The sequence below is a fragment of the Leptodactylus fuscus genome, chromosome 1 (genome assembly GCF_031893055.1).
Source record: "Leptodactylus fuscus isolate aLepFus1 chromosome 1, aLepFus1.hap2, whole genome shotgun sequence".
Lineage (NCBI taxonomy): Eukaryota > Metazoa > Chordata > Amphibia > Anura > Leptodactylidae > Leptodactylus > Leptodactylus fuscus.
This window is the reverse complement of record NC_134265.1, coordinates 232,919,839-232,933,910: the sequence shown is the minus strand read 5'-3', so window position 1 is coordinate 232,933,910 and position 14,072 is coordinate 232,919,839. Positions and strand designations below refer to the sequence as shown.

Genomic DNA, 14,072 nt, shown 5'->3' with positions numbered 1-14,072 from the left:
CTTATAGCTCCCAAGTGTTCTCATCAGAAAAAATACTTCAGCCTTTTCAGCCAACATGCCAGGCACACTAACAGTGTGCCATAATTTTTTCTTGAAATTCTGTAAATTGGAACTCCAACAACAATATAGTGCTGTGGCATTTGCTCCCATAAAGGGATGACGAGCAGGACAGTACTGTTTCTCTTCTGGCTGTTGACAGTCTCACAAAATTTTTTCTTCAACTTCTACAAATTGTCACTCTGCCACCACTATGTTGCCGTGGCATTTCTCCCTTAAAGGGATGATTGGCAGGACACTCCAGGTTCTCCTCTGGCTCACAAGTGTTGTTCTCATCAGCGAAGATATTCCAGCTTTTTCAGCTGGCTGTCCAGGCACTAACAGTGTACACATTTTTAATGAAATTCTGGAAATTGGCAACTCTGCCAATGCTATGTTGTTGTGGCATCTGCTCCTATAAAAGGATAACTGGCAGGATAATCCAAATTCTCTTCTGGCTCCCCAAGTGTGCTACAAATTTTACTTGAACATTCTGTAATTGTCATTCCTCTATGTCACTGTGGCATCTGATTCTGTACAGAGATCATTTTTGCCAACTTGTTTTAAAAAGCCAATTCTTCCCTTGTCAACAGGCAAGCAATGAAAGGACACCAATACCCTGCCATATATTTTTCTTCAAAATCTATAGTTGTCACTTGCCACTGTTGCAATAGCACAATCTTATTATTAGTACTTTCACTGGTGGATGACATGACAGTAGCACAAGTGTTTTTATTTCTGCTTTAGCCTATTCCATGCCCTGTTTTTTTCCGGTCATTTTACTTCATTGTTTGTATAATAGTGATTAGCAACGAATCTAAAGATTAGGTTTTGTTTTAAAAAGAAAAAGTCAGGTTAAAATTGGTTTGTTCCTAATTGGTTAGCTCATCTCTAATTAAAATCATTATATAGGAAAATGCATCTATGTGATATACTTTGTGTTTCGATTTACCACCAAGGGCTTTGCTTATTGCATGGAATTTCTGCTAAGCGTTTGTAGCTTATGAACGGGGCAGTATGGAACCTGGTCTCTGTTCTTATCTGGTCATTTGAAAAACTGGAAATAACTATTTCTGCATAGTGCCAAATAATTAGCTAGGGATAGGGTTTCATCTCTGAGATCTAGGGCAAAGGAGGGGTTCATTTCTGCAACTACGATGATCTACGACAGTGAACTAGTTAATATCTATATTTCTGGTGCTCTATACAGAGAAGGGGCTACTGTCAAGATCCCTAGTAGTTTAAGGCAGAAAAGGCATTTTTGCTAGCTTTGTAGATCATGTTGGTCAATGAAAGAGTTAATACCATCATCCATAGTGGTATAGTTAACAGGGACATGTTTAAGGGTATGTTCACACAGAGGAAAAGGTCACGGAAACCTTTTCCACCTTGTGAACATTCCGCCATGGCATACCGCTTGTGAATAGGCCTGAATGAATGGGCCTAAACAGGAGCATGTCTAAGGCCGTGGACACCGCAGCTGAATTGGCGCGGGATCCACGGCAAGATAGGTCATCTCACTTCATTTTTCCACTATTAGCTAGTGGAAAAAAAAAGTGAGCGGCTCCCATCGAAGTCAATGGGAGCCATTTTACAGGCGGTAATCTGCCTGTAAAAAACTCTACAAACCAAAGAAAGTGGAATTGAAAATGCTCAAATTATAAAATTCAATTTATTAAATACACATAATTGACAAAACATGTTAAATTATAAAAGATGACTAACCATAACCATACCATCAGGCAGGTATGTGAGAACTATATAGCAAGGTAAGTATATACCAAAGTAGGTAGACTGTATACAAATAACACCACTAAATAGAGGGGTAGGTTACATAAATCTATGCCTAAGTTTCCCCAAGGAATAAAGGGTAGTATAAGATGCAAACATCAATAATCTGCATAAGTGGCCTGGTAGTAAGATATAAGTAATCCCCAATATAACATGTCAGGTGACATACATACAAAGATCGACAGGATCAAAGAGGGGTAGCCACACAGAATTTAAAAGAGCATATAAACAGGTAACATACCAGGGGGAGAACAGGCAAATGCAACCAATTCATTAAAGGTGAAGCATATCAAGTTGAACAGAACACATACCCATCAGTGATGAAAGTAAGAATAGGCCTTGCTGGACAGTACCCACACCGGTCCCCGACGCACGTTTCGGTGTTTCTGTGCCTTCTTCCGGGGGGGAAAAAACTCTGTATGAGCATACCCTAAGGCTGACGCCCCACATTGCAGATATGCTGCTCGTTTTTTTGAGCCAGAGCTAGGAAGGGATTGAGCAGAAGTTAGAAGTATAAGAACTGATACTTATAAGAACTATATAATTCCCATTTCGTTTGTAGGAATTCTTGGCTTTGGCCCAAAAACTACAACAAAATCTGCAACAAAAAAGCTGCATTTCTGCAATATGAGGCCTAAGGCTGTAAAGGTGGTAATGTGAAGCCAGAATACTAATTCTTCATCCTTTTGTTGTACTGATTGAGAGGGTTGAGCTGCAGCCTCTCAGTTCTCATTATATTGGAGCAGAATGTTTATAGATGATCTGCCTATTTCTAAGGACCAGTTCACATCTGCGGTTGGGCCATTCCATTCCCCTCTCCGCATGAAAAATGGAGAGGGGAATGGAATCAGCAAGCAGCACTTTTCTCTCTGCATTTTTTGAGCAGAAATTGAGCGGAAACCAAACGGACCCCATTATAGTCTGTGGGGTCTAGTGGTTTCCTAAAGGCTAAGTTCACACAGAGTTTTTTGGACCGGATTTTGACGCCGAATCCACCTCAGAATCCAACTCCAAAGAAATGCCTCCCATTGACTTCAAGATCTCTCCATAGGTGCTCAATGGGATTTATATCCAGGCACATTGCTGGCCACTTCAGAACTTTCCAGCACTTGGTTTCCATCCATTTCTGCATGATTTTTGAAGTGTGTTTGGGGTCATTGTCCTGCTGGAAGTCCCATGACCTAGGATGCAAACCCAGCTTTCTGACACTGGGCCATACATTGCAACACTAAATCCTTTGGTATTCTTCAGATCTTATGACACCTTGCACACAGTCAAGGCACCCAGTGCCAGAGGCAGTAAAACAACCCCAAAACATCTTTCAACCTCCACCATATGTGACTGCTGGTACTGTGTTCTTTTCGTTGTAGGCCTCATTCCATTCTCAGTAAACGGTAGAATGATGTGTTTTACCAAAAAGTTCGATCTTGGTCTCATCCGTCCACAAGATGTTTTCCCAGAAGGAATTTGGCTTACTTATGTACATTTTGGCAAACTGCAATCTAGCTTTTTTATGTCTCTGTGAGGTCCTCCTGTCATAGTGTTTCTCTTCATTCAAATGTCAAATGTCGGCAGATAGTTTGCACTGATAGTGATGCACCCTGAGTCTGCAGGACAACTTGAATTTCCTTGGAACTTGTTTGGGGCTGCTTATCCACCATCAGGACTATCCTGAATTTCAAGCTTTCATTAATTTTTCCTCTTCTGTCCACGTACAGGGAGATTATCTACAGTTCCATGGGTTGTAAACGTCTTGACTATGTTGCACACCATGGACAAAAGAACATCAAAATCTCTGGAGATGGACTTGTTATTTAAAGATTGTTTATATTTTTAACAATTTTGGATCTCAAGTCGTCAGACAGTTCTCTTCTCCCCTTTCTGTTCTCCAGGCTTAGCGTGGCACACAGGCAAGCAATGCAAAGATTTAGTCAACGTCTCTCCTTTTTACCTGGTTTCAGGTGTGATTTTTATATCGCCCACACCTGTTACTTGCCACAGATGGGTTTGAAAGAGCATCACATGCTTGAAACAAAGTTATTTACTCACAATTTTGAAAAGGTGGCAACAATTTTGTGTGGGCCAATTTTTGGATTTTTATGTAAAATCTAACAGGATATGAGTTTCTCAATTTATTCCTGAGACACACATTGAAGATCTCATAGTATTGAATAGAGAAACTGACTTCCTATCCACACCTAAGATGCTGTGTAAGTTGGAGAGTCTTATTGCTAGTTACATGGCACTGTGGAGAACCAGAAGATGGTGGATGAGACACAATCATGTACCTTACCAACAGGCCAGAGGATAAATTTTTGTGAGTGCTATTTTAACATTTTGTGGCTAATCATATGCGAACACATGGTTAGATATATCTAAAGGTACAAATATGTTACTGTTTTAACATTAGCATTGTTTTTATTTCCTTTTTAGATACATATATCTGCTAGTTGGAGGAGTGATTTTAGCCATTAAGTCAATGGGACATTATGCCATATTGTTGTTCACTCCTGCTCTGGGTGCTACAGTATTGTTTCACAAATCCAACTACCACTCCATACACAGATCGGCCTTTCTTCTGCAGATGGCATGGCAAACTGTTTGCCATCTATGGGTGATGTACAGGCAATACTACTTACAGGAAATATTGACTATAAAGTAAGTATATACATCGGGAAAGGTACAAAATACACAAATCTAAAAATATAAGACTATACGGGACCTAAGTAGTTCATTGGTCAACACTCAGTCAATGCAAGATTTCTAAAAGAAGCTACAGCTAATTTCTAAATGGCCTGACCACCAGCTTTTCAGTAAACTGCCGAACAACTATATCCTCTTAAAGAGGACCTTTCATCAGATCGGGCACATGCAGTTTTATATACTGCTGGTAAGCTGACAGTGCGCTGAATTCAGCGCACTATCGGCTTTCCCGATCTGTGCCTGGTGTAAAGCGCTATCGGTCCCGGTACCGTAGTGCTTTACAGTCAGAAGGGCGTTTATGACAGTTAGCCAGGGACGCCCTTCTGCCCAGCAGCGCCTATCGCGCTGTGCTCTGAGACTGGGGAGGAACGCCCCCTCCCCTCCTGATAATACTTGTCTATGGACGAGCTGTGTGAGCAGAGGGAGGGGGCGTTCCTCCCCGCTCCACAGTACAGCGCGATAGGCGCTTCTGGGCAGAAGGGCGTCCCTGGCTAACTGTCAGAAACGTCCTTCTGACTGTAAAGCCCTACGGTACCGGGACCGATAGTGCTTTACACCGGGCACAGATCGGGAAAGCCGATAGTGCGCTGAATTCAGCGCACTGTCAGCTTTCCAGCAGTATATAAAACTGCATGTGCCCGATCTGTTGGAAGGTCCTCTTTAATTGAAATTGTGCTGGAGTTTCCTGCAAAATAGTTGTCCAAGAGCAATGCTCTTTGCATGATGAGAATAACCTTTTAAGGCTGAGGCCCCTCCTTGTGGAAATGCAGTGTTTTTGTTGCAGATTTTGCTGCAGTTTTTTAAGTCAAAGTCAGAAGTATATTGATCACAAGGGAAACAACCAAGTGCTTCATTTATATTTTCTGTTCCTTTTAAAGCTACTCTTTACTTTGGCTCAAAAAACCACAGCAAAATACCAACTGCATTGACAAGCGGTGATCTTATAAAGCACATGGACCCCATACACTACAATAGAGTCCGTGTGTTTTCCACACAATGTCCGCACGAGTCATGTGGAGAGAAAAGTACTTTATGAACTACTTTCCATTCCGCATGACTCGTGCGGACACTGCATGGAAAACACTCGGACCCCATTATAGTCTATGGGGTCCATATGCTTTCACTGCTCACCGCTTGTCAATGTGTTCGGTATTCCATTCCGGAGTGTCCCCAAATGGACTCTCTCAATGGAATACCAAACGCAGATGTGAATCAGGCCTAACCAGAATGGAGAGCAACTCATTTGTTTCAATAAGACTGACGCAATGCTTCACTTCTCCAGTGGTGACACTGCCACAGGCAAATTGAACACTTGTTGTCTGGTTCAGTAAGAGATTATCAGTCTAACTTCCATATATTTATTTACTGCCTATATACCACCAATGTATTGCACTGTACTGAGATTGTAATTTCTTACTGTTACTCATTAGTGGGGCCGAGAGCCATATACAGATGAATTTGATCCCATGACTCCTAGGCTACAAGGCATCACTGTGCACCATAAGGCTCGTTTTACTTATCAAAATCAATAACTTTGTATCTTTCTGTTGAATAATAAAAGATGTATTAAAAATGATGATCTACTGTACTTAATAAGAATATAGTAAAAATATAAATTGTTAAATAGCAAAACAGTCAAAACACTCTCTTGCATTTTTATATTATGTGTTCTATAGGGTGTCCATCATGATTTCCTCTCTTATGCTGCTGACTCAGAAAATCACATCCCTTGCTCTGGATATCCATGAGAGAAAAGTGACCCTAAGCACAAAGGATGCCATGAAGTTGAAGGAGAAAAGCCTTCATCTGCCACCATGCTCCACACTAGCTGTCCTCTCCTACTTACTGTTTTTCCCGGCACTCCTGGGTGGTCCGCTATGTTCATTTGTGAAGTTCCAGCAGCAGATCAGTAACTGTAAAGTGTGTGATAACCTGTGGTGCATCTGGACTGCGGTTAAAGCCTGCACATTATTCTTCCTTTTCCATACACTACGAGGTATATTATTTGAGCATGTGACCTTTGAGTACGACCTCACAAACTGTAGACATTGGGAATGTGTATATGTAATGTGGAGCACAGCATTGTCATTTAAACTGACCTACTACTCCCACTGGCTGCTGGATGAAGCCCTATTATACAGTGCAGGCTTTCACCTAGGACTATGTTCCTACACAGCATTTACTGACAGCAACATCTATGCATTAGAAACAACCAACAGAATCTCAGTGTTTGCCAGGACTTGGAATAAAAGCACAGCAAAATGGCTCAGAAGACTTGTATTCCAAAGATGCTTGAAGCAACCATTACTGAGCACATTTGCTTTTTCTGCTTGGTGGCACGGACTGTACCCTGGACAAATTTTTGGCTTTATATGTTGGGCTTTGATGGTAGAAGCCGATTACAGGATACATGCCAAGTTAAGCATTATATCAAAATCGCCATATATCAGATTTCTCTGCAAAGTAATGCTGTGGTTCCAGACACAAATGATTATTGCTTTCATCATGTTAGCTGTAGAAATGAGGAACTTAACAATGCTAATGGCTTTGCTCTTTTCTTATAACAGTTTATTTCCTTTTTTCTATTGTGTTTTATTGATATTCTTGATAAAACTAAAGCCATAACATCATAAACCCTATCCCTATGCCAGATTAGCTATATGCTCTGAGCCAAACAAAGAGCAGCTATATAAGAGTACCCCTACTCTGCCGGACCTGGCTCATGCAAGCATTTTACATGGTATAGCTGTCACTGCTGCAGCCGTAATGTATGGCTAGAAGAAGTTGGATCCACAGCAATTCATTCTATGTTAAAAGGGAGTCTTAGTGAGACTTACTCTTTAATTCATTTATAACCATAGATAAGCGTTGTTTACCTTTAAAATATTATATTATATTGATCTACTGATCTCTGAAGAATATGGAGTAACTTTTAAAATTCTCTGTATAAATTCCCCTCACTGTAATACTGCTCACTACTGTTGCTTTAAAGTTGACATGCCAACATGTGAAGTTTTCACTTGGTCTGCAGCTAGTCAGAGCTCTGAGTGCTGCCTCAATCCCCAATCATCAGCTGAGGAAGGATCGTTAAAGGGAGTCTGTCAGCAAGAAAATCGCTATCAATCTAATGACATAACCTTGAAGGGTGGCTTCTGCACTTTCCAATTTGCCTTTCTTATTCTGCATTGCAGCTTCATTTTAATGAAAATCAGGATTTTATCCTTATTCAAAATAGCTGCAACGAGCTTTAGGGGCATATCGTCTCCTGCCAGGGCTTCAATCTCTGCTCTAGATAACTGATCCTAACTGCTGCCCAGCTCTACCCCCATTGCTTGAGTGACAGCTCCCACTTTGTTACATTTTGTCTGTAGTTAGGATTGGTTATCTAGAGCAGAGAGTAAGGTCCCTGCTGGAGAAGCAACGCCACTGAAACCTTTTTCAGATAATATGCATGGTACATTCATTTCAATGTATCGGCTTACGGGTGTATAACGCACGTAATTTTGCATGCGTAATTTTGCGGCCACAAAATTACACGCGGAAACTTACGCGTGTTATACACCCATAACGACCCATTGAAATGAATGGGATCTGTTTTGAGCACTCACATTCTGACACGTGTATACGTGCCAGAATGCGAGCGAGTTAACTCCGTGTGAACTGGCCCTAAGATAGTTTTTTCGTGGACACATTGTACTTCACCTTAGTGGTAAATTTTGGTCAATAAGTTTTGTTTAATTATGAAAAAAATAGGTAATTTGGTGGAAAATTTTTTAAAATATGCAATTTAAAAAGTTTAAAAAGCTTTGCTTACCACCAAAATTAGTTAATAAATCTGTTGTACAATATCTCTACTTTATGTTGGCATCAAACTTTAATCACCCTTTAATTTTTTACAGATATTATAATGGATTACAAGTCAAACAGCAATTTCATCCAGGAGTGTTCTTAGTGTAATATTGGGTTTATTCTAGATTCATTTGTAATTTCTTGTACCCATTTTTTCCAGTTTTACTTTAGAAATCTGTTCCTTGCCTTCTTTCTAGTGTTCAGGTTGTTTAGTTTGGTTTTCTTTTCTTAGGGTCCTAGCACTGTGCTTTTTTGAATGTTAGGGTAAGATTATGGTTTCCATTAGGGATATCTTTAGCGTCAGTGGTATCTGGTGTTAGGCTCAGCTGTAGATATAGTAACAGATTTAGGCCTCTGTTTATTTAATCATGTGTTTATTACACCATTGACCAATCATTTCTTTCACTGCCTGACAATAAGGTATTAATGTTTGTATACATCAGTTCAGTCAAAGTCTGTTTCAGGTAAGTCCTGTCCAGTGGCTCAGCGAGCAACTGAGTGAGCAGAGCTTCTAGATGGCAGTGTTCATTCAGCAGTTAGGACATAGTCCCATGGTCCCCAGTTAGTGCCAGTACAAGTCTAGAAGTAGGTTCAGCCTACAAATATGGCAGTGCAGCAGGTGGAAGCTGATGGGACAGCACCAGAATTACTATGAGAGGAGTGCAAGTGGTTGGAGGTGTCAGTACAAAATCAGAGCTGCCAGCAGAGACCTGTGAGACTGGAGTTGGCCAAAGGATAAGCGCCAGGGTAAGAGACTAACAGAAAATTCAGTTCTAAGTTCCAAGGCCAGAAGTTATTAGGAGGTAGCTGTACAGAGCCAGGATAGTGAATACAACCTACAGCCACATCCTGCCTATAGTGTGTTAAGATCAAGTTTATTGACTATAACCGTTTACTATTTTTTTTTTGCAAATGAGATGAAATACCAGTGACATAAAATTAGTAGAGATGAGCGAACACCCAAATGTTCGAAGTTCGAAATCCAATTCGAACAGCCGCTCACTGTTTGACTGTTCGAACGGGTTTCGAACCCCATTATAGTCTATGGGGAACATATACTCATTAAGGGGGAAACCCAAATCCGTCTCTGGAGGGTCACCAAGTCCACTATAACACCCCAGGAAATGATACCAACACCCTGGAATGACACTGGGACAGCAGGGGAAGCATGTCTGGGGGCATATAAGTCACTTTATTACATGGAAATCCCTGTCAGCTTGCGATTTTCGCAAGCTAATTTTTTCCCATAGGAATGCATTGGCCAGCGTTGATTGGCCAGTCTCCAGAATTTGGCCAATCAGCGCTGGCTGTGCCGGAGGAGGTGGAGTCTAAGATCGCTCCACATCAGTCTCCATTCAGGTCCGACCTTAGACTCCGCCTCCTCCGGCAGAGCCAGCGCTGATTGGCCGAAGGCTGGAGACTGGCCAATCAACGCTGGCCAATGCATTCCTATGGGTATGCGGTGATGCAGCAGAGCTGAGCTCGGCACACACTCATCTCTGCTGTGCAGAGACTCAGCAGACTTGGCAATGCAATGAACTCTCAACTACACCTCCGGTGTAGTTAAGAGTTCATTGCATTGCCAAGTCTGCTGAGTCTCTGGCACAGCAGAGCTGACCGTGTGCCGAGCTCGGCACTCATTCAGCTCTGCTGCATCACCGCATACCCATAGGAATGCATTGGCCAGTGTTGATTGGCCAGCCTTCGGCCAATCAGCGCTGGCTCTGCCGGAGGAGGCGGAGTCTAAGATCGCTCCACACCAGTCTCCATTCAGGTCCGACCTTAGACTCCGGCTCCTCCGGCAGAGCCAGCGCTGATTGGCCGAAGGCTGGCCAATCAACGCTGGCCAATGCATTCCTATGGGTATGCGGTGATGCAGCAGAGCGGAGCGAGTGCCGAGCTCGGCACATGGTCAGCTCTGCTGTGCCAGAGACTCAGCAGACTTGGCAATGCAATGAACTCTTAACTACACCGGAGGTGTAGTTGAGAGTTCATTGCATTGCCAAGTCTGCTGAGTCTCTGCACAGCAGAGATGAGTGTGTGCCGAGCTCAGCTTTGCTGCATCACCGCATACCCATAGGAATGCATTGGCCAGCATTGATTGGCCAGCCTTCCGCCAATCAGCGCTGGCTCTGCCGGAGGAGGCGGAGTCTAAGATCGCTCCACACCAGTCTCCATTCAAGTCCGACCTTAGACTCCGCCTCCTCCGGCAGAGCCAGCGTTGATTGGCTGAAGGCTGGCCAATCAACTCTGGCCAATGCATTCCTATGGGTATGTGGTGATGCAGCAGAGCTGAGCGAGTGCCGAACTCGGCACACGGTCAGCTCTGCTGTGCCAGAGACTCAGCAGTCTTGGCAATGCAATGAACTCTTAACTACACCGGAGGATTTGAAATCTACTATTCGTCTAAAATGGGGGTCACCTGATTTCGGCAGCCAATGACTTTTTCCGATTTTTTTTCAATGCCCCCGTTGTTGTAGTTCCTGTCCCAACTCCCCTGCGCTGTTATTGGTGCAAAAAAAGCGCCAGGGAAAGTGGGAGGGGAATCAAATTTTTTTGGAGTTTGCCACGTGCTGTCCGTATGGAATCGAACACATTGAACAGCCTGATATCCGATCAAACATGTGTTCGATAGAACACTGTTCTCTCATCTCTAAAAATTAGCTTACATAAGTAAAGAATTGTTCCTGCATTTACCCAGGTTTCCCTGGTTTTTAACTCTGTCTGATTTTCACTGTGATTTACAAAGAACCTTAGGCCCGGTTCATATCTGCATTCAGTATTCCATTCAGGGAGTCTGCTTGGGGATCCCCCGCTGAACGGAATACCGAACGCTTTGACAAGCGGTGAGCTTATGAAAGCACATGGACCCCATAGACTATAATGGAGTCCGTGTGTTTCCACGTGAGGAGTGAAAAGTACTTCATGAACTACTTTCCTCTCTGCATGATTCGTGTGGACTGTGGACACCATGCGGAAAACATGCGGATCCCATTATAGTCTATGGGGTCCGTGTGCTTTCATTGCCCACCACTTGTCAATGCGTTTGGTATTCCATTTGGGGGAGTCCCCAAGCAGACTTTCTAAATGGAATACCAAACGTAGATGTGAACCGGGCCTTACACAGTGTTAAAGCACCTCATTAATGTTGCTATGCTCAGCTAAATGATAGCAAAAGCAATGGCACATCACAGTCATAGACATCAGGCATGAAAATAAGTCTAGAAAATAAATATACAGAATAAATATATAGAATTCCAAATACTATAAGAAATTTCTGCATCTTAATTGTACTTTGAGAGATAACTGTACATAGTGCAGTTGACATTTTAATGGTAGGAGGGAAAGGTGATCTCATTACTTTGGTAATACTAATCTTTCACCATTTCAAAAGCACAGAGGAAAAAGTTTCCTTACGTTTTTCCTGAACCAGACCTTTTTTTATCATGTAACCTACACTTGTATGTTGGCTGTCAGAATGTCATTGTTACTCATTGATAGACAGGTCAGCATGTGGAAGCCTGACAGTGTTTCCGCAAATCTTGGCTTCAGAAAGGCTGATTTTAATTTAATGGATATAGTGAATGAATTTTCTGGTTATTCATTATTTTTGGTAATAGCATAGATAAAGATATGTCAAGAGTGTCTATGCTCTGGCATGTAAAACACTTAACGGCTTCTATTTCCGTTACAGGAAACAGAGAGTGGGATAAGGAAATGGCAGTATAATATGAAAAGAATGGATGTCTATATGCCAGCAAAATACATTTACTCATTAGCATATATTTGAAATGATTTGTGCTTATTGGCGCAAACTGGTTTAATGTTGTGATTTTTGGACAATGTAAATGGCCCTTAAGGATGTCCATGTTTTTATTAATCTAATACGTTTACAGTCTATATGGAATAAAGAAGGTAAATTGTATAATTTCCTATAATAAAGAATTAAACACCTTTAGATTTACTTGATAATTGTATTATTCCCATTTACCATGCTGTAATTTTATAGTAGTAAGCTGGAAAATAAACTAAATCTGTAATTCATAAAGTTATGTAATACCATATGATTAAAAATGGCTGTTATTAGGGCTGTTCCATTGCAGCACTGACTACACCAACAGTGAGATAAAATTGTGAAATTAGACCCTTACTGCTGACATATGAATGAAATAGGTAATTCGGGTTAAAGGGTTATTTCCACCTTAGACATTTATGACATAGCAGGAAAAGCCAAACATGTTTGATAGGTGCTCTGGAACCCACACCTATTGTATCTCCAGAATGGGAATTCAGAAACCCCATCCTTCTTGGTAAGTCAGTGTCTGGTCACAACATCCAGGTCTATACATTTCCTTCCATTGGAGATAGTGTATCATTGAGGCCATTTTTGATATATTCACCACCTAGATGCTGCAGTCAGAGGTTGTGTCACTAGGTGCGACAGAGGACAGGGAACCTACATGAACATCTGTTCTGGGGAGTTATATGTTACATCATTTTGTATGTCCTATGCAGAAAACCCAAAAAGAAAATAACTGAATGTCTCATATCTAGCCCAATATATAGTATAATTTGCCTTTTAGTGAAGTCTACACAATTTTGGTCTGTTTGGTCATGTGATGAAACACTTCACAATGTACAATAGCCCCGTTGAGGCCAAATTTATTATGTTCTAGTACCTGTAGAACAGGGCATACTAATGTAAAATGTACTATTCACTAACTCACTCACTCATAGCTCACTTTATTCAGCCTACTATTATACACTATTATGCCCCATAGTGGCCCCTGCACACAGTATTACGCCCCATAGTGGCCTTTCACACAGTATTATGCCCCATTATGGACCACCCATGAATTATTATTAATCTCTGGGGTCTTTTCAGACCCCAGAGTATAATGATCAGAGACCCAGGGGAGGATACAAACATAAAAAACGTTACTTACCTCTCCTTGGCTCCGGCACACTCCCTGCTACTTTCAGCCATTTTCAAACTTGAACCAGATGTCACGTGAGCCAGGACTGAGTCACAATGCATAAGGACGTCAGCCTGGCCTGCGTAACATCTGGCACATCACCAAACAGACCTGCAGACTGCTGAAGCGCAGGAGAGGTAAGTAACAGTGTTTTTTATGTTCCCTCGCCTTCCCTGGGCCTCTGATCATTATACTCTGGGGTCTGAAAAGTAGAATGATAGCAGTGTGTGTTGGGGTTGGCGGGCCCGCGTCCTCACTTACCAATCCCCGCTCCTGATCACAGTCGCCTTTGCTTCCACAGAAGGGGAACCACAGGCGGCCGTGAGCAGGAGCGGGGATTGGTATGTAAATAGGGCCTGTTACCTGCTGGAGTAATAGCCTATTAAAATGTTTTTAAAAAACATGCCGGATCCCCTAATGTCCCGGGCCCTGTGGCATCCACTACTACTTACGCCACTGAGACAACCCCTTTATGATTTAATGACATGGGAACTAGTCAAAAGAGGTAGAAAAGTTAACCTTTAGTTGCTACAGGAACTACATTTTAACATTTACAATAACCTGACAAAAATATAATGGATTAAAAAATGTTACAAAAGATAAGACACACAAATATATCCTGGTGGAAGTATGTTGTTTCCTCTCTTTTCTTTTCAGTAAGTGAGCAGCCTGCGTAATTCATTGTATGATTCATATGTCAGGTATCCAGACCAGCAT

General features: G+C 41.9%; 1 protein-coding gene across 1 annotated transcript; it reads left to right on the top strand.

Moving 5' to 3' along the window:
* The first annotated feature begins 1,752 nt into the window (after positions 1-1,752).
* MBOAT4 (membrane bound ghrelin O-acyltransferase MBOAT4) lies at positions 1,753-7,155 on the top strand. The gene is made up of 4 exons (XM_075262232.1): positions 1,753-1,805; positions 3,720-3,788; positions 4,261-4,485; positions 6,207-7,155. Exons 1-4 carry the CDS (start codon positions 1,753-1,755, stop codon positions 7,153-7,155), a joined length of 1,296 nt encoding a protein of 431 aa, XP_075118333.1.
* The last annotated feature ends 6,917 nt before the right edge of the window (positions 7,156-14,072 follow it).

Excerpts from the sequence above, each read along its gene's own strand:
- MBOAT4 (XM_075262232.1), top strand. The coding sequence starts at position 1,753 with ATGACTAACCATAACCATACCATCAGGCAGGTATGTGAGAACTATATA. Across the intron at positions 1,806-3,719 it reads TGTGAGAACTATATAGCAAG|GCTTAGCGTGGCACACAGGC; the intron begins GTAAGTATATAC and ends TCTGTTCTCCAG. Across the intron at positions 4,486-6,206 it reads CAGGAAATATTGACTATAAA|GGTGTCCATCATGATTTCCT; the intron begins GTAAGTATATAC and ends TGTGTTCTATAG.